Source organism: Fusarium oxysporum, chromosome 2 (genome assembly GCF_000149955.1).
Source record: "Fusarium oxysporum f. sp. lycopersici 4287 chromosome 2, whole genome shotgun sequence".
Taxonomy (NCBI): Eukaryota; Fungi; Ascomycota; class Sordariomycetes; order Hypocreales; family Nectriaceae; genus Fusarium; species Fusarium oxysporum.
Genome location: NC_030987.1, coordinates 182809 through 208089, shown reverse-complemented (window position 1 = coordinate 208089; position 25281 = coordinate 182809). Strand labels below are relative to the sequence as shown.

The following is a 25281-nucleotide window of genomic DNA, read 5'->3' as shown; positions in this document are numbered from 1 at the left end:
GTTGTGTGGACAACCCGATGCTCAAATGCGGGGAAGTACAATTCTCAGTCAAATATGCTCAGCTCAAGTTCTCATGAAGGCTACTGGCTTGTTGAATCTGTAAACGTCAGGTCCTGTTTATTTAAACGGCTGTCAAACAACGGAGCCGAACCGAGCAACGGGCCGGGAAAGTGGAGCCGACAAAACAACCGAACTAATGCAATCATTAAATCGCGGGGTATGATGATCCATTGTGGCTTTTAATATAAGATGTGCATGATCTGGGGTTACTTTAAACCGTTTAAGGTCAGTTTACGATGCTCGGTTTACGACGCTCAAGTGTTTTTCTGACTTGGCCTCTCGGCTCGGGAAGGAGTAAAGTGCCTAATAGGCTTACGGAGATAGCTATATTAAGTCAATGTCATGACATCTCTCATTGTCACTGAAATGATAATAATTATTATTAATTTAGAGCTCTTTTTAAACCACTAAGACCTTTCCAGAAGAGTTATAAAATGGCTTCATATAATTCTAGTTCCACCGTTGAGGCGAGACTTGCAGCCGTAGAGAAGCTAGCACAACGAGTAAGGAACACGAGAATACTCTTCAAATCCGTTCATTAATCTTATCAGGCCTACGATCGAGGAGAGGTTGAGAACGTGTTCAGCAAGTATATGCATCTCCACAATGTATTCCAGGACGAACAGATTAAAGCTTTGTGGGTGAAGCGTGGAACCCCTGGAATACACGCACAATACACCAATGTCGGAGTGTACACCGACTACGACAGCATTATGGCCTACCATAGCGGTCGGCCCTCACCTCCCGGAAAACTGATCCTACACGAAACCACCACCCCACTGATTGAAGTTGCAGGTGACGGTGAAACTGCAAAAGGATTTTGGTTGATGGCTGGAGTTGAAAGTGGTTTAGCTGACCCCAAGAACGTGGGAACCATGCCAGAATTTCTCTACAAGCCTGAAGATAAGAATGTCGACGGCAAGCGAGTCTGGACTCACTGGGTCTGGTGCCACTATGCTTTGGACTTTCTAAAGCAGGATGGCCAGTGGAAGATCTGGCACTTCCGTTGTCTTGAAGTAACCCGTGCTCCCTTTAGTGAAAATTGGATCACGTTTGCCAAGAAGAACCAGTTGGCTTTTGATAAGGTAAAGAGCTCACTCTTCGCTCAATTCTACTTGACGAGATCTGACAGTACGCCAGGACCTTGCCTACTTTGGAAATGACGGCAAGGCTGTCTTTATGCCGACGCCAGATGCTAAGCCTGATAAGGTCAGTTATGCGAATCTCGACTGGATATGTGCTGAACTAACCGTTCTCCTGTAATATCAGAAGGCAGATGTGTATGGTCCAGATCGAGCGCGACAGTTGGATGTGCCTCTCCCATCAGCGTATGAAACATTTTCTGAGACTCACGAATATTAATGTTGGTACTTTAGTTGCAAACGTTAAAATGCCAGCCTACTTTCTATACTATGAAGCCTGTGGAGTCCTTGCTGTATAATTACGCCGGCAGCCAATATAAAATATACCTACACTGCACCTTTCACGAAGGATTTAACTTCCAAGCCTAGACTCAATACAAACAGCTATCAAATTGCGTGCAGGTTTTACTCATGCATACTGTATCACGGCAAGCTGGGCGAAGGAAGAGAATACGACATGCCTAATGAGGTTAGATAACAAGCAGTCTAGCCTTGTCAGCACTGGCGGAATACCAATGTGGCTTCACGCGGAGCCAATAGATAGCGTTGGAGCTATCTTGCCAGACCGCCGATCTTTCGGCTTCCGACCAAGACCAGGCAAATTTTCAAGCCACCAGCATGCACCGTTGACATACTGAAACCTGGACAGCCCCATTTTCCCAGCTTTCAAACTTCTCCGCTTACCGCTGCGGTGGGCCGGCTCCCAACATCACCACTGCCCAAATGCCAGTCAATCACACGAGCGACCGAGATGTTTGCTGACTCTCAGCTAGAACGGCTTGCGCTGCTGGAGAGGGTCTTTTCTTCAATCAGCCTCGTGTCCGTACTGTTGATTTTCGTGACGTACGGAAGCATACCGAGGCTGCGCAATCCTCGAAATACCTTCATCGTGTTTGCTAGCATCGCGAATCTGGGCGCCAGCATCGGGACCGTTATTTCACGCGATGGATTGACTCGTGGCGAGGATTCGGCACTTTGCAGGGCGCAAAGCTTCCTGGTACATGTGCAAGTAATGCCCTGGTGTCTTGGTAGCTACTCAGCGCATGTACTAACCTCAGATGTAGTTTCATGCAGTCTGATGCGTGGTGGTCTCTCGGCATGTCGGTGAATACCTTCAGGATCGTTTTCTTTCAGTCGAATCCGCATACGTTTAATAAGTGGCTGTATTCTCTGATATGCTTTGGAGGGCCATTCATCTCGGGATTTACCCTGTTTTTCATCGCCACTCCAGCCCGCGGTCCCGTCTACGGAGCGACAACTGTAAGCCACGAATCAGCCTAAGTTTTAACGATAGCAACTGACGTCAGGCCAGACTTGGTGTTGGATCCGAGAATCTTGGGTTAGCATACGACTCTTCACTTCATACATCTTTGTATGGATCTGCATCGCCACATCCATCATTTTGAATACAGTGGTTGGCTTTCGTCTGTTTCGCGCAAGAAATGAAGCTCGAGGTATCTTAAACTCGCGCATTGAGAGCACAGTAGCCGATCACCAAACAGTACGATATCACCTTCTCTAAAATGGCAATACTGTTCAGCTAACCAACAAAAGGTAACAGAAACAAATACCGACACTGATGTACAAGTATCCGAACATACATCCGTTACTGCCGTGTCTGATGCTCATAAATTAGCACCCAATGCCACGAATGTGGAGCCAATTCCTCCTAACCAAAAGCAACAATCTTCATCATCGGCCACTGGCAGCACCAAGTCCAAGTTTTGGCTCAAAGACCCTATTAAACGGGCATACCTACTCACAACCTTCATGTTTACGCTAAGCGTCCTTGTGACGTGGGTACCAGCGAGCATCACACGTATCCATAGTCTACTTAACCGTGATGTTCCATACTCATACCAAGTTGCCATAGCGGCCGTTATGCCGCTGCAAGGTCTCTGGAACGCTTTGATCTTTTTTACGACTAGCCGGGGCGTTATAAGAAGCGTGATCCAGGACAAATGGGGTCTGTGGGTATCAAAGTCTACAAAGATAGACAGCAACCTGGTAGAAAGGGAAGCTGCTGCAAGGTTAAGGGTTAATGGGCATACTGACACCACGGATTCAGGGAGTGATGTTGAGCTCCGCCGCCTGGCGAGGTGATTGTATTGATAAGGAAATAGCTAATATGAAGAAAAGGGCAAAAGTTGAGCCAGAGAGCGACTTCAGCCTAAGTAACGATTAGACAACGTCTTTTTGTCGCATTAAATCATCCTGAAAATGTGTTGGCAGCCTCAAGTTCAACTTATATCACCAGACTAAGTTTAGACTTATGGCCAGCAATCATTTTTACAAATTCCCCCTCAGGTGTAGAATCGCCAACCCAGTCGTAGAGATTGCCCCTGCGCACGGCGTACTTCACACTTGAAACCACTTCAGCACCTCCATTCTGGATGCCTTCATGCTGAATGATGAAACGTAGGCTGCCGGACGTGGGTTTGATGTCAAGCCTTTGCTTAACGTCATGGGAGGAGAACACAGTTACACCCCCAGCAATTTGTTCGCCGATGGGGGACGAGGTGGGGGAGCTGTTGAGATAAAGATGGAAGGTGTGATAGGTGAGAAGCTGCTTGCCGCGTCTGTCTGGGCAGGTTGAGCCATTGAAGTGAGTGGGTATGGAGAGTGATGGTATAGATTGAGTATAAACAGATTTTACACGTTGATATTGACCAAGATTTGGAGTATTGCTTCTTGATCTACTTGAAGAAACGAAGTCTCGTTCAGGTTATGTAACTGAAAACAGCCGTTTATGCAATTCTCAAGCCTGTTGTCCAGATGAGCTAACCTCAATGCAACCAGATCTCACGGACTCCATTCCTGGACAGAAGAATAAACAAAGCCTCGGGTCGTCGTCCTCAAGAAGTGCATGCATAGAAAATCTGTGCTCTGCCCCTATGCTTCCTACATCATCCACTACTCAAGAGACAAACACAGTTTTTATCATATCACATCTCTCCTATCCCAATTCTCTAATTAATATCACTGGTTGTCCTGAGGCTGAAGATGTCTGGCGACGAGGACAAATCTCTGGATATGCTGAAGCGGGTCAACTTGTCCCTTCGAAAAGCCATCTTATCCAATTTTTCTTGTGCCTAATTTGTTTATTGGGATCTAAATATCCTCTGGGTCTGCTGCGAAGTTATTGAAAAGCTTTGCATTAGTGATATATATTGAAAAGCTAATTAAAGCTATAAAGTCAAACTATAAATGAAAGAAAGCAATGGCATTGCGTTTGGCTTCTAATGAGAACCTAAGACGTAGCTATAAAGGTAGACAAAATAGACTCTGTATCCTCCAGCAATACGGCAGGCATATTAAATCCTACCACCCTACCCTCACAAAGTATAAGAACCTTGTCATACTTAGTCTGGTTTAGTCAATCAGTATATTAATTCCTTGTGAGCTTCAAACCTGTGTTTTCTTACAGCTGATTTAATATTGTGAGTAATTGCAATTACAGTGTAGTCCTTAAAGAATTTCTGTATGACATCGTGGATAACTGCAGTCGTTAAACTATCCATTGCAGCGGTGGCTATGAACAGGAATCAGTATCTTACAAACAACAGAGATGTTGGCCTGCAGTGTAGAAGGAGATGTACCTTCATCCATAATGAGGATGTTATTGCCCTTAGCCACAAGAGCTCGGGAGAGAGCTAGGAGCTGTATCTGTCCACTCGAGAGATTCGACCTAGATTTCGAATGGCTGTTACTATATACTTGATCTCATGAAACTCCCCAAAGACTATGCCACTCACCCTGAGTCCGATACTGGGTAATCGAGAAGGTTTTGCGCAGGTTCAAGGTTGAAGAATCGGCTCATTTGACATGCGCTCAATGCCTCCTGCAGTCTCTCATCAGTTTCAGTTCCCGCGAAGTCGAGGTTATGTCTAATTGTGCCTGCAAATACAAAAGGCTCTTGTGGCAGGAAGGTAATCCGATTACGGAGGTCTGCCAGGCATATTTTTGAGATATCGAGTCCATCGATAGTGATACGGCCATTGTAAGAATCTCCCTGCTCTAGGGCACGAAGCAGAGCTAGACTGAGGGAGGATTTGCCAGCCCCTGTACGCCCGACGACAGCAACGTGTTCGCCCGCGGCGATAGAGAAACTCAGATCACGCAGGCAAGGAACGCCACCAGCAGCGTACGAGGCCGAATAGGACTCGAAGTTGATGACTGGCATATCTGGCCAAGATGGCGCTGGCCGTTGCTCTTCGGCTGGCTGGCTCTCTGGAACATTGGCAACGTAAGACCACACTCTCTCAGCTGAGGTGATGTCTGCCTCTAATGTGGCACGCATCTGTACAAAACTGTTGAGGTTACTTGTGATCTGAATGAGGAAGTTCATGGCCAAGCCTAGTGTACTTGGGGAAGTATTGAGCCAGAGAAGAAGCGAAGCCGATAAAAGCTGGAGAACGCTGTATTACTGTTAGCAAACGAGGGGCTGTCTGATGAAAAGCTGAGCTTACCTGGAAAGCAGCTGCAGTCGGAGGGTTAACCACGGATTCAACATCACGTAAGGGGCCCAAACTCGGATGTGGTCATCAATCACGTCCCTGACACGCTCTCTGAAGGTGTCCACTTGATTGAACGTCACTATCACTTGCGCACCCAGTCTAATTTCAGCAGCTTGGTTCAGGACTGGAGCTCGAGCCAGGTTGTCCAAACGACGCAGTTGTCGGCAAGCATGTAAGTAATGCGACTGAATCATGAAGTAAACAACGGCTGTGGGAACGAGATACAAGAGACTCAAGGGAGTCACACTGATCATGACAAAAAGAGATGATGAGGTTGTGATACACAGTGCAGATAGGGAGATAAAACTGCCATTGACCGATGTATCAATCTTGTTGATGTCGTTGGTGAAGCGGTTGAGGATCTGCCCAAGGCTGTGTGTATCGAAAAAAGAGAACTTGGCCTCAAGGACCCCCTTTGTCAATTGGGCGTGAATCGATAGCGATGTTGGGATGATGCAGACGTAAAATGCAACGAGAACAAAGAGCATTGACAGCGAGCCTCCGATCAGGGCACATATAGAGTAATAGAAAAGCTTTGTAGAATGCCCTTGGCTCTCGAAATCCTCGCTCGACAGTTTCAGATAGTATACGGCCAGGATATCAAACAACTTGGACAAGGCAGCGGTAAGCATGACCCACAGCCAGCCCCCGTGCTTGGCTAGGTAGAGGAACCTCAGGTAGGTTCCCAAGGCGACTGGTTCTGACCCCATATCCGGGCATTGTACCTTTAAAGGTGCCTTCTGGAGTAAAGGTGCGCTCTCTTGATCAATATCTGAATCGCAAGGAGTAATCTGCATGGAGGTGTTAGACTTGATAGAACCATAGTTAGCCACCAATGGCGGCTGCCGCTGAGACCCATGTATTTCCTTGGGGTGTGTAGCTAACACGTTCAGGGTTTGAGTGGTTTGAGTGTGTGCAGGTGATGCAGTGCGCGCTACCGTGCCATCGCAAATGTTGTATTGCTTGTCGGCAATAGACATGAGGGCTGCTGACGATGTTGTCGTAATGCGTAATGAGTCTTTGAGAATACCGTCAGGACCAAGAACCTGAGCAATAATGTGCGACTGCACTTGAGCATCCAAGGCAGCCAAAGGATCGTCAAGAACGATGACTTCTCTTCGTGTATAGATTGCTCTTGCAAGGCCAACACGACTCTTCTGTCCACCTGAGAGAGTCGCGCCTGTACCTCCCATGGGGGTCTCGTCACCTTGGGGCAGCCTGGACAAATCCGAGCTGAGTGACACCGCTTCAAGGACTCGTTGGTAGTAAGAGGGATCGAATGGAAGGCCGAAGAGGATATTGTCCCTGATTGTACCGCTCGTGAGGTAAGGCTTCTGGGGCGCGTATGCAATTCTCCCATGAATTGAGAATTGGCCACGAGTTGGCATTATGTCTCCAATAATGGAACGAATTAATGTTGTTTTGCCACACCCAACGCTTCCAGATATGACAAGAAAACAATTGGAAGTCGCCTCGATGTTGCAGTCTCGAATGATGGGCTGAGACCCGCCTTGTGCTGTTGGGAGGGAAATGTCACAGTGTTTCATTGAGAATACGAGTTTCCCCTTGGGATTAGTGATTGAGGTTGAGGATAAAGATGTTGGAGAGGGAGCCAGCCTCTCTGGGCTCGGGTCAATGAGCAAAAAGGTCTTGATGCGACCGAATGAAATCTGTGCAGACTGGTACAGTATAACCAGATGAGGAAGAAGTGAGATTGCCCGTGTGATGTTGGAGGAGAATGCGAGGGCTGGGAAAACCACGTTGCTCGATAGGGAATGGCCTAGAAACACAGCTACACCAAATGCAATAGAAATCAGTGCTGGTGGAAGATTGTAGACCAGAAAGACAATGACGCCGTTGAGGAGGGCTATGACCTTCATTCTCTCCATCTCCTCCGCTCGCCTGTCGGCAATCTTTCGCTCAAAGATATTCTCCAAAGAGTTAAGCTTGACTTGCTTGACTTGTTTGAGGACCTGCGTGACGAGAGACACTGTAGCATCCTTGGCTTGCATGACAAGGGCCATGTGCGTAGACATGCTGGATGTTGTATATGAGATGAGAGGCAAGAATACGGCCGGCGATAGAAATCCAGCCAAGACACTTTGCCAGCCAAGCAGAAGCACCAAGGCCACTACGCTGATGCCAGCCTGCAGTGGAATCATCCAGAGAAGATGGAACTGCTCAACTAGCTCATAGATCTTAGTGGTGTCAACTTCGATAAGAAGTGTAGGATCGGCATTCTGAGTATGAATATCAATATTGGTGCTAGAAATGCATCTGTCGGCAATCAAGGCAGTCATGGCCGAACGAAACTGTACACCAATTTTGCTTAGTTGAAGCTTCAAGTGAGCTTCTGTCGTTCCAGATGCGACAGTTGCTGCAAACAACCCAGCTACCGAAAACATGTCTCTGTTCTGCAGCAGTGACCGAAGAAGAAATGGTTGAGCCAATGCCGTTGCGACGTTGATGATACCTAATATTGCACTTAGGCACATAGAGGAGCGAAATTCACGCAGAAGGACCCATACCAATCCAGCTGATAGACTTTGCCGTGACTTGTCAGGCTGAAGCCCGCGTCGAGCCAGGACACTCCTGACAGACAGTTTTGAATCGATCGGCCAAGCATCGTCGCTTGACAAAGTTCCCGAAGCAGCGAGAGTGATAAGATGATCCAGCCATGACACAGTTAGGGATGGAATAAAGCGGCTCTTGGAAAGAGGATGCCTGGCGTCCTTGGACGAGGACGGCCATGGGAGTGCAAGGCTCATAATCAGAGAAAGAAGGTACAAGGCTGAAATAACCCCGTAAGCCCAATAGTAAGGGGAAGACAAAGTAAACAACAGAGTCCATATGATCCACGATACTAACTCGTAGACAGCCTGTGACACACAAGGTTGAGAAATGATGGTCCACGAGATAGAAACGACTGAGCCAAATATGAGACAAATCGCAGTGACATTGGCGGATGCCAGGTCAAGTTCTTTCCTCACATGTTCAGTATCTCTTAGGCACACAAAGGCACCGACAAATATAAGGCCAATGTTTGCAAACTGGAATATAAGTTAAACAAGCCAAAACACGCGGATCAGCAAACACAAGTGAACTTACAAGGGCTCCTACTCGGGCTCGACTCCAGCAGTGGCTGTATCGTATCGATTCCCGACTCGATGGGAAAGCCGAATACAGGCTAGAAAAGACGTACAAGGCAACGCATGCAATGAAAATTGACCTATGAAGAATCAATACGACTGAGTATGTGAAGCTGATATAAAGTTTGCGGCGTCTCTTACTCTAGGATCCATGTGAGCTTCATCTTGGTCGCCAATAGACAAAATAATACACGAATGAGGATTCAAATGACTGAACAATAAAATGCCACTATCTCCAGTACAAGCAAGTAAAGTGAGGTAAAAGCTTAGGGCTTCAGGATAATGAGACGGGCTGTTGTGTGCCAATCTCACAAGGTACTTACACTACAGTAAATGATTTAAGCCATTCATTCCCAGAACCAACCCAGCCAACTTAGGCTAGTGTACCCGCTCGTTACGCATCGGCAAAAGTACGTACCGAGGGCCTGATAGATAAGATAATTGCTGCAACGAGTATAATACCGAATGCCAATAGCGCATAGTCTAGCTCGTCGAGGCTAGTGCAGGAGACGCACCAAGTGGCTAACCTAATGGGGTCAGCGATTGCGCACCCTAGACACTGCAATGGCGGGGTCATCTGTTATGCCCAGCTCGGAGCTTCTTGCGGGTGGCAAGGATGGAATGGTCTTATCTATCTAGACCGTATGCCAACCCCCCGAGTCGCAGTAGTTGCGTAAACGATCTATCCTTGTCCTCACGAAGCTGGCCTCTACATTACGTGACCAGACGCATAAGGCCTTCTGCAAGCTAGCTAATGACCATAAGCTTACTGCATTGTGTACTTGGATGTGGAGATCGCTTGATAGTTCGGTTACTATACCTACCCGGCAGACGTTAATAAGTAAATAGAAAAGATCACGTAGAAATATTAATATGGCTTTGAACAAAACTTATTAAAGAAGGCTTTACTTATAGTAGTAGCATATGGACCTAGGAGAATAAACAGCAGCATTGTCTTACCAAATGCTACCTATGTCTTAGTCAATTAGCACCCCAAACATCCCAATACTAGAGCAAAAGTGATGAGTCAAAAAGGAAGCTCCAGCCACGACGTTCTGTCTTTGCTGAGCCATGTCAAAATAATATTGAGCGTCTATCTGTCAACATATATCACTTGGTAGGCATGTTCCCTTGTATCCACGAGTTGATCAGCGTCAGCGACTCTCGAGACTTGTCAAATGGCGCCAAATGCCCAGCCTCGGCAATCTCAGCAAAGGTAAGAGGTTCATACGACTTCCATCGACCAGCCACATTGGCTCCCTCGTACCAAGGGGTTAGCTCCCTCAGGCGCATCAATGGTTGCCCGTGCCAGCTCAAGCCGTGGTCAACAAGTAGTCGCATACCGGCAGCGTTTGAGTACAAGTCCTTATCGCCGACATAGATTAGAACGCGGATGTTCTGTATGGCTGTCTGTTAGTAGTGTGTTCAGTTGAAGATACGAGTGTCACAACAAGCCCACTCACCGCTTCCAGGAGGAAATTGACATAATTATCGCTCCGCCGCCATAAATCACCATTCTTCTCCCATTGTTCCAAGACGGGATACGACAGGCCTGTGTAGTTCACATGTTGCGGCACTCCGAGAGCCTCCTTGATGTCATGACGATTCAGGTACTCGTCTATGTGTGCCATTTCTGGAAAGCATCCATCAAGGCCTTTGCAATGTTGCCTGTAGTCATATGGGTTCCTGCCCATCTGGTCAATGACAACGTCGGCTATGGCGGTGCAATTGTCTTGTGCGTCTTTGCAAACCTGAGAAGTCATTCCCTTAGTCTCACAAATGCTGAGATTGTTCTCGCACCACATGGCTCGTGGAGCCCACTCTTCGCATTGCGATGCGTTGAAGAGACTATCTGGCCCCGAGCATACGGTCATGAAACTACCTCTATTCTGCACCGAGAGACGAACAAGACCGTTCCCTACCATTATGCCTTTGAGGTTGATCTTGGGCTTGGTGGGGATGTTGCTTGAGGGACCTGTGAGAAACTGATACCTTTGTGGCTGTGCTTGCAGACTCTGTCCGGGTTTATCTAGACTCGCTTGCGTCTTCAGGATGGTATTCGCCAGAGCGGGAACCCACGATCCGCCATAGGACTCGCCTGCGATGTAAAAGTCTAGACCTGCAAGATCGGGGTACGCGACGAAGAATTGGCGGAGAAACTGGTCCATGATCTTGGAGGATTCAACCAAATCAACAGGCATATGCGTCCCATGGGAGTAGCCTACAGTGATGGGCTGGCTTGACTGTGTGTCAGTACTTCCGAGACACGATGCTCTATATGAGATGGAAGGTGTACGAACTCAACGAAAAGAAGCGTGGCATTAGCGTTCCAGCCAAACTCATTCTCGACAGTGAAACCACCTTCAGGAGCAATGCGACACGGTCCCAGTTCCATCAAATTTCCATAACCTGCTGAAGATCCACCTGGGCCTCTGCAAGGCAATATATCAGTTAGTTTTAGGAAAGAATGTGTGAAGAACACAAAAGAATGTGTGCATATACATACCCGGTCATCCAGAGAATCACCGGATCTCTCTTGGGATCATTTTTGCTCTCATAAGCCCAGAAGAAGATAGACGACTCGTCCGTTTTGGTCTCGATAAACCCTGATGTGCCCGGAGTAGAACTATTACACACTCTCGCCGTGTCGGAACCCAGGCGTAACGTGAAATCTGGCACTCCAGAATGACCAGAAAAGAACTTGTTGGCTGCGCGAGGAGAGGCGTGAAGTGCTCCATTCACTGGTGCGACGACACACCAAAGAATGGTGAAGAATGTGTACTTCATTGTTAGATTGGATGAATGTATAGTTGATTAAAACCTTGTTCAAGTGAAGCCAAAGCACTGTTATTTATTGTACATGTGAGGATTTCATAAAGAGAGAATATTAATAATGGACCTATGTCATGTCCGATCCACTGGCCCTCGCTTGTTGATTGATGGATGGGTCCATGAGATTGACTAGACCATAACGGGTGCCTGGGTGCGCAGTTCAAGGTATCGGATGGGGCCAATGCGGATGCTCGATCCATCAATTGGTGCAGAACGAGCTGAAATATCGTGGTTTACCCCCGTGTTATGTATGGCCTCAATTTGCAATTCAGCGCGTTATTTCAGTCATCTATATACTCATCAAACCGATTTTTTCAAATGTATCTCTTATGGAGAATCGGATGGCTACTGCTCTGCCTGGCTGCCGCAACAGATTATGTTGAATGCCATCAACAAAAGCCTCTCGGTGACCAGAAGCCACTCAGCTATCCCACTTTCACCATTCGCGAGCAAACAGATGAGCTCTGCGATGCAGGTTCTCGGTTCTGGACCGGCACCGTCAATATCACTGCTGACAAATCCATGTTCTTTTGTAAATGCATATTCTCTTCTCCAGAGACTCTCTGCTTACACTGACGTTGAAGGGTTCTTTGAGAGTCGTCGTGGCCCCGAGACGGATCCTTTGGTTCTCTGGATGAGCGGGTGAGCCATGGAGAGCTGCAATAATCTTTTGATTGATTAAGAGACTGTCACTAACGGATGTTTCTACTCTCGACTAGTGGACCGGGTGCGACAGGAGAATTGGGCCTAACTATGGGAAGCGGCCCTTGCGTCGTCAACGCTGATGGCAACTCTACAAGTCGCCGCAAATTCTCTTTCACAGACCGAGCCAATGTTGTTTATATCGAGTATGCCTTTCCCATTCACGAGACGGATCAGACCACTGCCTTACACTCCTAGTCAACCAATTGGTGTGGGATTCTCACATATAACTAATCGCGACGATATTGCCGTCACCCTACAACAAGGCGCTCGCGATGTTTACTCTTTCCTGTCGCACCTATCGACAAACGTTTTTCCCAATCTGTCCGGTCGCTCTTGGAACTTGGCCGGTGAATCGATGGGCGGCCACTATGTTCTTGGTTATGCGCACTATATGGCTTCCCTTGAAGGCCAGACGTCACTTATTAACATTTCCTCTATCATGATTATAGATGGTTACGTGGACGCATCACGTCAAAGTGTAGGGTATTATGACTTCTTCTGTACTGACTGGGCCCTAGACGGCCGCAAGGCGCCTCTGATGAATGAGTCGGCTTGTGCGGATATGGCCGCCGCTGTCCCTTCTTGTGAACTGCTAGGCAGTTACTGCCGCGAATCTTATGATCTGCTAGTATGCGGGCAAGCATTTTCGGCCTGTGAGGAAACAGTGGGTGAGCATTTCCTCAGTGGAGTTGTTCCTGGAGGATGGGATCCTTATGATGGTAGGTGAAACCCTTCTCTATTTAAGGGTTGAGGTCCGTCTGTTGTAATGATGAATGACTACTAATGTAGAGTGATGTAGGTCGCCATACCTGCGAGAGTCCCCCTCTATGTTCAAACTTCGCTCATGGGCGCTCTTGGAAGTTCTTCAATCAACCTTGGGTTCAAGAACAGCTTGGACAGCCTTACTCCCCATTCGAGCTCATCGATTTCGATACCGGGATGCGTTGGCATCGCGCAAAGAGTCTCTTCTTGCCAGTTACACGAGAAATGACTTGGCTCCTCGACAATACATGTATTCGAATTTTGGTGATTAATGGAAATAATGATATTATCATGTAAGTCCTTGATTATTCTGTGCATCTTTACTTTGTATAAGTCTTCAATATGACCTGACCTTGGATCTAGTAATACACCTGGTCAAATGCGAATGTTGGATGAGCAGCCTTGGCATGGCCAGGCACGCTACCGAAGCCAGGGTTACCAAGACTGGTATTTTCGAAAAGGAGACATCACGTCGGATGTCCAAGGTTGGGATGTGAAACGGGGCGGGTTTTGGAAGGGGACAGAACGTCTAGCGCTGTATGCCATTGATGAAGCTGGGCATTTCGCACCCTATCACCAGCCTGAAGCAGTGGGTGCCGTGCTAAGAGCTTGGCTTGGCACTTCAGACAACGCAGATCATAGAGCTTCTGGATAGCCAAGGAACTTTATAAATATTATAAAGCCGAAATGATGTATTAGTGAGTGGCTCTCGGCACAGTCCAATCTATTCATACAACTCTTTGCATGCCCACATTGTCACTTAGCAATTAAAACAATCCACAGCTTCCAAATCTTGAAGTTGTAGAGTTGGCACCTCAGCAATAGGTACCAGATCGCCGAAATATTGGCCATTATCTTCACGGCCAAATGCTATCATGTGCGCTCCTGCAGCAGTGGAGAATAAGCTGTCCTTTGACGCCCACTCATCATGCGTCATACAAGCCAGGAAGATAGTGCGCCCTTTTCTCGACTCTTGTCTAATGGTCTGTATAAAAGGCATGAAACCGTGCAAGGGATAAAACGGTCCCTCTGATTTAGCATGCGTATCCATCAGTCCCTTAACAATGTGCTCAATCAGGTCATACGACACACTGCCTGGTATCATGAGGCCAGCGCAAAACAAAAAATGGAGTATGCCTCTCCGAAAGTTGTTTTCCTTGGCACATCTGGATAAGTCCAGGCCGAGCGCAATACGCGCTATCAGTCTCGCCCAAGAATGGTGCTTTTCGGCGACCATTGACTCTTGCTTGGGAAATTGTCGCTTGTTGTTCGTTGTAGGATCTAATAATCTTCTGAGTAGGCCAGAATCGCACAGTATCTGCGCAAATGCATATTCAGCCATCTCCATTGCCCGACCATGACTAGAAAGGACCAAAGGTTCGAGGTCGTATGAACTGTCCGTGTCCTGGCCTTGACACTCCGCCAGTAACTCTGAATGGAAATCCTCAGGGGGTACGCAACTCAACAGGGTTATTCTGAGCTCCTTGAGCTCGTCGTGAGTTTCGGTATCATCCATAAACATTACAGGAATCTGATCTCCATGCTCAACGAGGTTCCCTTTCAGGATTGCAAACCAGTCTTTGAACGTGTTCAGCACTTGAGGTGTGGTCTCGCCAGAATTGCCAAAACATTTAACAATTAGGATCCTCCACCATATATGTTCGGCTTTTGTACCTACGATGTTGATCATTTGGGAAGCTGTCAAGAATCTTGTCTCCAAGCTCCTAATTAGTGATCCTGTGGGATGCTCGGCGACGCAAACGTGATACGGAACTCGGGGCCAAGTGGCGAAGGATCGAAGATGCAGCCACCATTGGAAGAGAATATCTGATTCAGGTAACGACAAGACAATGTCCTGTTGCGCCAGGAAAGCATTATCGAGAACGGACAGCGTCTGCCATACGCTGCTGATGGAACCACACTCTAGTTCATAGTATTCCATTAAGAACATGGTAATCAGACGAGCCTGCAATTGCAGCGACGCTGCTGAGCTAGATTCCAACGAGGCCTTACTCTGCTCGAGAAACACAGTTGCTTTGTTGAAATGCGTAGGCATAGGGATCCAGGTGCCGTCGTTGGAATGCCTCCCATAAAGATTAGCGAGATTCGCTGCTGCAAGGGCTAGTGCGGCGCAGTATAGCGGCTTACACTTCAGAACCAAGCTCCATAGATAGGTAGGCTGCACTGGAAACGCCTTGACGATAGTGATTCTGAAGTGGGCCAGGTAGAGTCTATCGCCAGGTACGATCTTGATAGTCGATGGCTGTGTTGGCCGGGATAGATGGACTGAACCTATACTGGCAGCCGAATGGCAGGTCTGAGAATCATCTGGTGATGGTAGTTGACACTGGTTGATCATGGGCGATGGCGAGGGAGTTGAATGTTGGTCTATAGCGAGACCTGGCGTTATTTGTTGAACTTGAGGTAGAATTGCGGTGGCAGTGACAACTCTCTTTTCTCGACTATCCTCCATCTGCTGTTCTCTCAATGGTTGTTCAGGTTGGGATATTGGGGGCTCCCATGGAAGTTGCGCCATACTTATATCGTCCGTGTTGAACTGGATCCCGACAAGATCGTCAATGAAATCACTGTCTGGACAATCCAACTGGCCCATTCCCATGTCGAAGTCAAAATAATCGGTGTTGGCATCCGAATTACCTAGCTCGAGGCTCTGATTGTACAAGACATGCTCCCAAGCACCGCTATTATTGTTCGTCGTGGAACCAGTCGCAGCCATGATCGTATCATCACATTGCTGCTCTGTCAGACGTGAGGCCGTTTGTAGAGGCGGAGAGTGAGACTGAGACTGCTCATTACACGACGTATCGACTGCCAGAGAAGTTTGACGTAGATGTACATGTGTAGGAGGCGTTCTGTTTGGAGGAGAGCTTCGGACTTGTCTTGAACAACGCCTGTCGTTAGATGAAAGGCTTGCAATGCGATGGTCGACTTTATCGGCGGCCCATTGTGTGGCCTCTCGGAATTTAAGGGCCATCGAGGTATATTCGCAGTCGGTTCCGGCTGATACGCAGCGGCTGCAGAGGGGCCTTTTCTCATCACACTGCCGTGTCACCGCAGAGTCAGCCAGTGCTTGTATATGTCAAGGCAACGAAAGATACCAAGGCAAGATACATGGATTCACAATTGACTGACCTTTCTTCTCTTGCTGCGACATCGGGCGCATCCATTTCTGCTCCGTGTGATATCCGTCTTATTCACCCGTGCGGGTGCTGGAGCGTGAGAATACAGCCTGACCATGTTCAAGAATTATAAATCGATCAATGTTATGAACAATTAATTGAATGATGAATGCGGGGCAAGTGCGAGGACAGGAGAAGCTCAGCTCATCTTTTAACCGAGACCCCCGCTGTCTCCTCGCAAATAAATTCAGACCCTGTTAGCATTGGGCTAGGCTCACTAGTCAGTTCAGAAAGATCTGATTCGCTCAGTGGTTATTGGCTGTGTTATCGTATTGGGGTCACTCGCTAAATAATAAGCTGCACCAAGCCATCGCGGAACAGATAAGCCTGAAAATTATCCGCACAGTACTACGATGAATACAACTTTAGTGCAGCCAACACAAGAATAAATACCTGGCACTCTGGGCAGGTTTTCGATAAACATAAGGAACATCCTGAACTCGGGAGTTTGTCTACCTATCCTAATTTATCGCGTTATATTTCTCCTTCTAGACTCTAGAGCCATGTCAACCGAATTGATGCCTTCATCTCGAGCTCGGGCCGCTCTTCACCAAGACCCAGTAGGGACACTGATGGAGGAGGTTAAACTCAAGCCTCAATATCACCCCGTCTTGCGCCCAAACGGCATGATTAATCTTTCCGGGGCTCTTAATTCACTCATGACAGATTGGATGGCTACATATGCTGAGAAAGAGCCATTGTCCATGTCTGAGTGCTTGTCATATGGTCCGCTTACTGGGTCTCAGGATCTTCTCGAGGCTGCTGCTGGCTACTTTAACCGCTTCTTCACCCCCTGTGAGCCTATCCGTGCCGAGCATATCTTAGCAGCTAACGGCGTGACATCACTCATGGACATGGTAGCGTGGACCTTGTGTGATCCTGGTCAAGGTGTCTTGTACCTGACTCCGAATTTCTTCATGCTTGACTATAACATGACAGTACGAGCTGGGCTCACCACCATCCCCGTTTCTACACTTGACCTGTCCAATCCCTTTGGCTCCAACGGTCTATCCGAACTGATTAGTGCCTTGGACATGGCCTCTAGCTCAGCCCTCGAAGATCGAGGAATAGAGTGTCGCGTTCTCTTTCTCTGCAACCCCACGAATCCCCAAGGCCGATGCTATTCCCCCCAGACGCTCGAGGGTCTGGCCTCATGGTGCGTTGAGAAAAGGATGCATCTCGTAGTCGATGAGATCTATGCTATGTCTACCCTGACAGACAACAACGACGACGCCGATATTACACCCTTCACTAGCATCTTATCTACCAGTAGCCAAAAAAATGTACACTGTCTCTATGGCATGAGCAAAGACTTCAACATGGGTGGTCTTCGAATGGGATTTCTCGTCACCAGAAACCCAGTCATCAAGGCCGCCGCCTCACAAGCCGCGTAAGTACTTCACCCACTACGCACAACGAAGCACGCATATGGACTCTTTACTTACTTTATCCTCTTCTTTGTGTACAGATGGTTCACTTGGCTCACCGTGGCATCGGACAAGTTTGTCACGCGCTTCTTACAGCAGTTAGATGTGATTCAAGACTACCTCGATAACTACTGCTCAAGGCTTACGGAGGCATATCGAAGAACGACCACGGCTCTGAATAAGTACAAAATTCCATTTCAGCGAGCTGATGCGGGTTTGTTTGTCTTTATTGACCTCAGCCGCTGGGTTCACAACTTCGAGGCAGGAAAGATGGGGAGCCCTGAGATGCAACTCTGTCGAATGTTAATTGATAAAGGAGTGTTTTTGAATCCAGGACAGGTCAGAATTATAATTTTGGAAAGCTAAATCTTGGGCAATTGCTAACAGTTTTCGCTGGGCAGTTTGCCGGATGCGATCGTCCTGGACGTTTCCGCCTTGTTTATTCGCAAGATTCAACAGTCGTCGAATTGGCAATCCAACGTATTGGACAGGCTTTGGATACATTAAGTACAGGGCAGTAGGCAGAGCCAGGAAAATACCCTACAGTAGCTGCACTGCATGGCTAATCTGGAGTGGATTTGGTGGCTAGGTTTAGTGTCTCGATGGATTGGATGGGTGGATAGGTGGGTGGATCTAATTGCCTGATCGGGTCAATGGGACCGCAACTCCACTTGAGGGTTAGTTAGACTTCCTACTGTACAGTACGAAGGATGCAGACATTTACTGTAATGATTGATTGGTTCAACCTATAATATCCTACAAACAAGCGCCTTGAGTATCTCGGAGGATAAACTGCCTAATCGGATCAACGAGACCGCAATTCAATGCAGATAACTATTCTACGGTGCGGTAATAGTACAAGGGAACCGGAGGCAAACAATTGATGGTCGCTTAGTTCAACCTTTAGTATCCTACAAGCAAACACGCTCTTGATTACGATAAGCTTCCATCAACTACTTAACAAGTTATTTGTTCACTGTTTAGTTGAATCTAGATACATAACCCTACAATGATCGTTTCCTTAAAAGACAACAGCAACAACAATAATAACAGCAGCAGCAACACCATGCAGCCTCATCTTGCTTACAAGACTCCTGAGCCGGAACATGGCAAACGTCCATCGTCTGCATATCACTACCACTCTACGCCATACAGCACCTCCTCACCATTGTACACCACTGCTGAGGACTGGACCTCAGTCGATACCCCACATTCAAGCCCAGTATCCCAGCATTCGCATATTATGCCCCCAAACGTTGCTGGCCTGACTATGGACGATAAGCTATCTCAAGTCTGCATCTTCGCCAAGCGCCTTATCCCCGGACGTTCTGAGCCTCTCCACAATGTAGCTGTGGGTGTGTGTGTCGACACTGGTAAGATAACCTACGTTGGACCTCAGACGCAGCTGCCAAAGGTGCTTGAATCTGCGCCTCGGGTCCAAGTAGGCTACCTGATGCCAGGTCTCTGGGCAGGCCTATGCTCGAATACATTAGCATGGAATAATAGAATAGGACGTGTGGTTCTATTTTGTTGGTTTCTAGGACCGCCGTAATGATTAATAGGGATATGCACGAGACCCTCATGGCAGGCTTCACCTCGGTGCGAGACGTCGGCTCGTATGCGACAGAGGTCGCTCCCCTGGTAGAAAAAGGCCTCATTCTCGGGCCCAACATTTTTGGCGCTGGTGCTGCTATCGGTATCACTTCAGGTAGCTGTGATGCCTGTACCTTACCCGCCGACTACGTCTACTCCCGTCAGGGAGGAGGTGGCGGCGGAACTCAGGACTTTTGGCCAGGAGTTTCTATACTTGCCATTGCCGATGGAGTAGATGAATGCCGCCGCGCTGTTCGCCAGCAAATCCGAAGGGGAGCAAGCTGCATCAAGATTGTCACCACTGGTGGTGTCTTGAGCCGAACGGACGATCCACATTGTAGGCAATACTCGGATGCTGAGCTTGCTGTTATGATAGAGGAGGCATCCCTACATAACCGTGCTGTTGCGGCTCACGCGCACGGAAAAGCAGGCATTATGGCAGCCGTCAAAGCAGGCGCTCACACTATTGAACATGGGAGTTACCTAGACGACGAAGCTGCCGAGTTGATGGTCAAGCATAACACCACCTTTATCAGCACGAGATACGCCCTTGAGGCAAACTTGAAGCAACTCGACTCCCTCAATCCCGAAACAGCTGAAAAGATGGTCGGAATCGCCAAGGTTCATCTCGAGGCTTACAGGACAGCTGTGCGTCACGGAGTCAAGATTGCTCTTGGCACTGACATCGCCGGTTCAGACCCAACATCCCTAACTGTCCATGGTCAGAACGGCCATGAAGTTGCATTAGCCGTCAAGGCTGGCCTCACGCCTCTCCAGGCCATCGATGCTGGAACTATCAACTCGGCCGAGACGCTGGGACGCTTGACACCCCAGAAAGGCCTGGTGCGTGTTGGATGGGATGCTGATCTCATTGCACTTGACGAGGATCCTCTAGAGAACATCCATCTGTTTGATAGCGAGAAAAATATTAAGTACGTTTGGAAGGGTGGAATGCTTGTCAAGTCACCCACGGGTCAAATGATCTGGCCACCTAAGAGAGAGTCTTACAAGTAGGGTTGCCGGCTGATATATTTTATTCTATAACAATGTTATGTCTGTGTTAGGATTTATTTTCTGCTCAAGCTTTATAACCGAGATTAAACAGCTAAGCTGTCACTTACCCCCAACACACATATACATTCATATTTGTAAAGAAGAAAGAGAAAAGTAGCCTTATTATATCTAAGTCTGAGTGCTGAAGATTAGCCTTCATTATCAATTAATAGCAGATTAATACTTAACAGTCTTTTAGAATCACCTCAACTTAGGTGCTTTAACCTTGAAGTCCCTTGCTAAAATGTACTCCAGTTAGATCAAAAGCACAATGAAGTCAGAAAAGCATGCTGTTGAATCGCGTGTATCCGCGATGCACCATTCGACAGCTGCGTCATGGATATTCAGTGGCGAACCAGCCTCTCGGTAAAAAAAAAACACTAATCGCTTCACGAGGACTGGATGGCGATATGCTTTGATCGATTACTGAAGATATGGGCTCAACCGGAAAATCCGGGCCAATTGCAATACTGTAATTATGTATTAATAGATGCTGTTGAAGACTTTTTTATCTGCTTGTTTAGTGAAATACGACTAGCTGTGAACTATTGCTGAGACTATTGACGCTGGTCCCGGTCTGCTCGTTAAAAACGGCAAATTGTGGATACCTCCCGATATTAGTCAAGTTGACCGTTGAACTTGCCTCTACTCTTGTGTGGATAGCAATTTATCTCATTTCGGATTTTCCGGGAACACTGATCGATAACTGAGGTCTCTATCTGTAAGTCATTAGATATAAGAATGGCGAAATACAGCTGATATCCTCTCGCCGAAAACCAGTTAGTCGGGTCTCGAGCAACAGCAACATATCAACAAGCTACCCTCCGTCGCCATGCATCTTTCCTCTCTTTTCTCTACAGCTCTGCTGTTTTCAACCGCTATCGCGGCGCCACAGCCTGACTACTCTGTAACAACTGCCGCTCAACATGGCAAGGTTGCCAAGTATCAGAAGCAGTGTCCCTTCAGCATTCCTCATGTCAAACCCCACAATCAACGATATGAGCACGCGCTTAACTTCCCCAAGGGATGCGAAAGTGGTAAATTCATCAATTGGAAGACTTTCAAGGCCAATGGTGTCAATCTGGGCGCCTGGCTTGCAAAGGAAAAGACCCACGACCCCGTCTGGTGGAGTTCTCTCGGCACCAAGGCCGCTGCTACAATCGATGAATGGGGCTTGTGCCAGGCTCTCGGAAAGCAATGTGGTCCAATCTTGGAGAAGCGCTACGAATCTTTTCTGAATACTTCCACCATTGATACACTTGCCAAGGTCGGGGTCAATACCCTTCGCATCACTACCACCTATGCCGCCTGGGTCAAGGTCCCTGGATCTGCTTTCTATCATGGCAAACAGCAGGAACATCTACGCAGGATTACTCAATATGCCATTGAACGGTACAACATGCATATCATCATCGGCCTTCACTCTTTACCTGGTGGCATCAACAACCTCGACATTGGCGAAGCTTTCGGGCATGATGGCTGGTTCTATAATTCTACCAATCTGGCTTGGAGCTTCAAGGCTGTTGACAAGGTCCTCGACTTCGTTAAAGCAAGCGGCCACAAGAACGCCTTCACGATCGCCCCTCTAAACGAAGCGAGTGATAACTTGGCTGGTTTTGGATCGGCAGCCGGTCTCTCCGACAAAGCGACCAACTGGATTCTCACATACATGAACGGTGTTTTCCAGCGCGTCGAAGCCGTTGACAAGCGCATCCCAGTCATGCTCCAAGATAACTTCAAGGGCGCGGCCTTCTGGTCTCCACTGTTCGACAAGAAGCGCAACCTCGTCATCGACTCGCACGTATATTACTTTGCCGCGTCGGGGACCTATTCTCAGTATGTGGCGCCTGCTGTGTGCGGACAAGCAAAGTATCTCGCTGAGGAGACCAAGTTCCCCGTGTTTGTCGGTGAATGGTCCTTGCAGACTATGTACAACAACACACTATCGGTACCTAATCGCAAGACGATCTTTGATACTCAGCGCTATGCCTGGCAGAAGTATGTCGCTGGTGGCGCTTTTTGGACAGCTGTGTCTTACTCCACTACGCCTGTGGATGGACAAGGTATCCAGAGGGATTACTGGAGTTATGTTGACTTGGTCAGGGCTGGAGTGATTACTAAAGCCACAACCAAGAGTTATTGCTAAGGATTCTAATATTAATTGCAAGAAATTTTACTTACTCACTTTCCCTTATATTTTCTTTCAATAATTCAATTATATCGTAATGAGTCATTCACTCGTGTTCTTATAGTATCCCTATTAATTTCTCCTCGATATCCCTTGATATACTTGTGTCTACGTTCCCCTATTGCTTTTTACCCTACTCTCCATGCGCTGGCTCAGCTCGTTTCCACCCTACTGAGGCAGGGCTTTATTGAACTGTGATCCTTGGGCCAGTCTGTTATCTGTAATTTTAGATTAAAGCCTCGGATATGAGAATCCATCTGAGTGTTTCATCTAAATCGGTTGGTCGGTAATAGACGGGAATAAGAAACGTGGAGGTCAGCTTTAAAATTACGTGACGTGGAAAAAGGGTTACATGGTGCAACCTGCAACTTATCAACCGTCCAGTGGTGGAAATATTAGCACAATGTCTTATGACCACGGGAAGTGGGATGTGTCGGATATGTGTGCCGTTATAACTAGCGTAAGGGACTTATCCGATACTCAATGTCGGAGTTAGTAGAGGCTTCGTGAACACGTCTGAAGAAGTCAGATTCGAGAAAGAGTTGGATGTCATTCGAATATGCACTGAAATATCAATATATCGCCAGCTGAAAAGAAGACCGACTTTTGTAAATAGTTAATAAACTATTGAACTTTAGATAAAGCTGCATTTAAGTCTAGATGCTCTCGCCTTTTCCTTAGTCCCGTTGACAGGTTAAGTGGTCCTTAACTGGCTCGGAGATGTCTAACTAATTATGCACCAATAACCGAATACACTAACTTAGCAACTCCAGTCTAACATTGTAAGCTTGTCATCTAGCTCACTCCTCGACAATCTGCTGTATATAGTCTGACGGATAGAAGTGTTCGAGAATGGAAATGCGGAGCTGGCATGTTCCGATCTAGCCTTGCTCGAGGTATTACGCCGAAGCTAGCAGCGGAGGGTCTGAACCACGATTATGGAACTATCTACATGCCAACAAGCTTAGTGGTTTTAGTCCGGTAGTGGTTGTAAGCCACATGCCGTGATCCGCCATCCATGTCAGATGGTTTATATAAAAGCTAATGAATATCCAGATCAATATGAATATTTGGCTATCATTTCTCAACCAGTTCATTGCTTCATTCTTCATCACACCATGAGACTTGAAATACTTTTCGCACCCGCCCTTGCGGCCTTTGTTCGAGCTGCTGGCGTCACTGGCGCCGCCGAAGGCTTTGCCAAAGGCGTCACAGGTGGCGGCTCAGCCGCTGCTGTTACCCCTACGACAACTGCCCAGCTCGTGTCTTATCTCGGCGACTCCTCCGCCCGAGTTATCATTTTGGACCGAACCTTTGACTTCACCGGAACTGAAGGCACGACCACCGCGACTGGCTGCGCTCCATATGGCACAGCTTCAGCCTGCCAGCTTGCCATTAATAAAGACGACTGGTGCACCAATTACCAGCCTAACGCGCCTAAGGTCAGTGCCAAGTTATTTTTCTGTTGGGTCTGAAGCCTTTTTAACCTCTCAAACTTATCACAGGTCAGCGTCAAGTATGACAATGCTGCATTGAACCCCATTCTCGTTGGGTCGAATAAAAGTCTCGTTGGTGTAGGAAGCAAGGGCATCATCAAGGGCAAGGGCCTTTATATTGCAAAGGGTGCGAAGAATGTCATCATCCAGAACATTCAAATCACAAACCTTAACCCTCAGTACGTCTGGGGCGGTGATGCTATTGCCCTTGATAACACGGATCTTGTTTGGATTGACCATGTTACTACGTCCCTTATCGGCCGGCAACACATTGTTCTCGGCAATAATCCAAGCAACCGAGTGACTATCTCAAACCACAAGCTCGATGGTGCTACATCTTGGTCTGCCACATGCAACGGCTACCACTACTGGGGCCTTTATTTTACAGGCTCTGCTGATGTACGTACCGTTCCCTTTCTCCCGTCTAATAAGATGCTAATTTGAATAGACCGTTACTTTCAAGAACAACTACATTTATAAGACCTCTGGTCGTGCCCCCAAGGTCGGCGGAAACACCCTTCTCCACGCCGTCAACAACTACTGGTACGATAACGCCGGACACGCCTTCGAAATCGGTGCTGGCGGCCAGGTCGTCGCTGAAGGCAACATCTTCCAGAATGTAGCTACACCACTCGAGGCATCAAGCTTCGCTGGTAAGCTCTTCTCGAGCCCTAGCACCGCTGCCAACGCCGTCTGCTCATCTTACCTCGGCCATGTATGCCAAGTCATCGGCTTTGGAAGCTCTGGCACACTTTCAGGCAGCGACACCGATTTCCTGACCAACTTCAGTGGCAAGAATGTTGCTTCTGCTGCCGCTTACTCCAGTATTACCGGTCTCTCGTCCAGCGCTGGCTTTGGTACTATCTAGACTCTTGGCAGCTTGAGAAAAGTGAGGCATCAAGAAGATGCTTTCACCATCCAGAGAAGTATTTCGTATGTACATAGTTAGAAAGTAAATAGCAGTCGGCGGTCATGGTTTGCTGTTGTTGATCGACCGCTACCGGCCAATACGAGACAAGAGAATATATGCTATTTTGATCTTGAACCACCACAGGTGTATGCAGAACAGTTTTGCTTGTCTTACTTTTTTATTATACAAAAATAGCTGCGATAAGCTTATGAGGTTGTGTTCCAGATGATGCTACAAAGCTGATTCG

At 47.6% G+C, this 25281-nt stretch overlaps 9 protein-coding genes across 12 annotated transcripts; 6 read left to right on the top strand and 3 right to left on the bottom strand.

Moving 5' to 3' along the window:
• Positions 1-494: 494 nt before the first annotated feature.
• On the top strand, positions 495-3391 carry FOXG_05626 (uncharacterized protein; the record flags this gene model as incomplete). 4 transcript variants are annotated; one of them, XM_018384036.1, is made up of 8 exons in its annotated part: positions 495-563; positions 612-1145; positions 1201-1269; positions 1636-1671; positions 1852-2207; positions 2267-2462; positions 2515-2703; positions 2757-3391. In XM_018384036.1, 8 exons carry the CDS (start codon positions 495-497, stop codon positions 3303-3305), a joined length of 1998 nt encoding a protein of 665 aa, XP_018241058.1. In that variant the 3' UTR covers positions 3306-3391. The 4 variants fall into 4 exon arrangements, with proteins under 4 accessions (XP_018241058.1, XP_018241061.1, XP_018241059.1 ...); XM_018384039.1 differs by having other exon boundaries at positions 1852-2211; XM_018384037.1 differs by having other exon boundaries at positions 2764-3390.
• A 1061-nt stretch (positions 3392-4452) lies between these two features.
• On the bottom strand, positions 4453-8487 carry FOXG_05625 (uncharacterized protein; the record flags this gene model as incomplete). The annotated part of the gene is made up of 5 exons (XM_018384035.1): positions 4453-4569; positions 4628-4734; positions 4802-4890; positions 4958-5620; positions 5672-8487. The coding sequence occupies 5 exons, from the start codon at positions 8485-8487 to the stop codon at positions 4453-4455; spliced, it is 3792 nt and encodes a 1263-aa protein (XP_018241057.1).
• A 1491-nt stretch (positions 8488-9978) lies between these two features.
• FOXG_05624 (uncharacterized protein) lies at positions 9979-11655 on the bottom strand (the record flags this gene model as incomplete). The annotated part of the gene is made up of 4 exons (XM_018384034.1): positions 9979-10266; positions 10332-11106; positions 11169-11300; positions 11375-11655. The coding sequence occupies 4 exons, from the start codon at positions 11653-11655 to the stop codon at positions 9979-9981; spliced, it is 1476 nt and encodes a 491-aa protein (XP_018241056.1).
• Positions 11656-12018: 363 nt separating this feature from the next.
• Positions 12019-13828, top strand: FOXG_19084 (uncharacterized protein; the record flags this gene model as incomplete). The annotated part of the gene is made up of 6 exons (XM_018399271.1): positions 12019-12232; positions 12285-12342; positions 12420-12548; positions 12601-13124; positions 13205-13460; positions 13531-13828. The coding sequence occupies 6 exons, from the start codon at positions 12019-12021 to the stop codon at positions 13820-13822; spliced, it is 1473 nt and encodes a 490-aa protein (XP_018241055.1). The 3' UTR covers positions 13823-13828.
• A 21-nt stretch (positions 13829-13849) lies between these two features.
• Positions 13850-16467, bottom strand: FOXG_05621 (uncharacterized protein). Its single transcript, XM_018384033.1, has 2 exons — positions 16321-16467; positions 13850-16228 (listed from the first exon to the last, which is right to left on the bottom strand). Exons 1-2 carry the CDS (start codon positions 16423-16425, stop codon positions 13928-13930), a joined length of 2406 nt encoding a protein of 801 aa, XP_018241054.1. The 5' UTR covers positions 16426-16467; the 3' UTR covers positions 13850-13927.
• A 403-nt stretch (positions 16468-16870) lies between these two features.
• Positions 16871-18315, top strand: FOXG_05620 (uncharacterized protein; the record flags this gene model as incomplete). The annotated part of the gene is made up of 3 exons (XM_018384032.1): positions 16871-17757; positions 17836-18133; positions 18196-18315. 3 exons carry the CDS (start codon positions 16871-16873, stop codon positions 18313-18315), a joined length of 1305 nt encoding a protein of 434 aa, XP_018241053.1.
• A 545-nt stretch (positions 18316-18860) lies between these two features.
• FOXG_05619 (uncharacterized protein) lies at positions 18861-20401 on the top strand (the record flags this gene model as incomplete). Its single annotated transcript, XM_018384031.1, has 2 exons — positions 18861-19235; positions 19301-20401. 2 exons carry the CDS (start codon positions 18861-18863, stop codon positions 20399-20401), a joined length of 1476 nt encoding a protein of 491 aa, XP_018241052.1.
• An 871-nt stretch (positions 20402-21272) lies between these two features.
• On the top strand, positions 21273-22586 carry FOXG_05618 (uncharacterized protein; the record flags this gene model as incomplete). Its single annotated transcript, XM_018384030.1, has 1 exon — positions 21273-22586. One exon carries the CDS (start codon positions 21273-21275, stop codon positions 22584-22586), a length of 1314 nt encoding a protein of 437 aa, XP_018241051.1.
• Positions 22587-23709: 1123 nt separating this feature from the next.
• Positions 23710-24992, top strand: FOXG_05617 (uncharacterized protein; the record flags this gene model as incomplete). Its single annotated transcript, XM_018384029.1, has 3 exons — positions 23710-24070; positions 24134-24523; positions 24573-24992. Exons 1-3 carry the CDS (start codon positions 23747-23749, stop codon positions 24990-24992), a joined length of 1134 nt encoding a protein of 377 aa, XP_018241050.1. The 5' UTR covers positions 23710-23746.
• Positions 24993-25281: the final 289 nt, after the last annotated feature.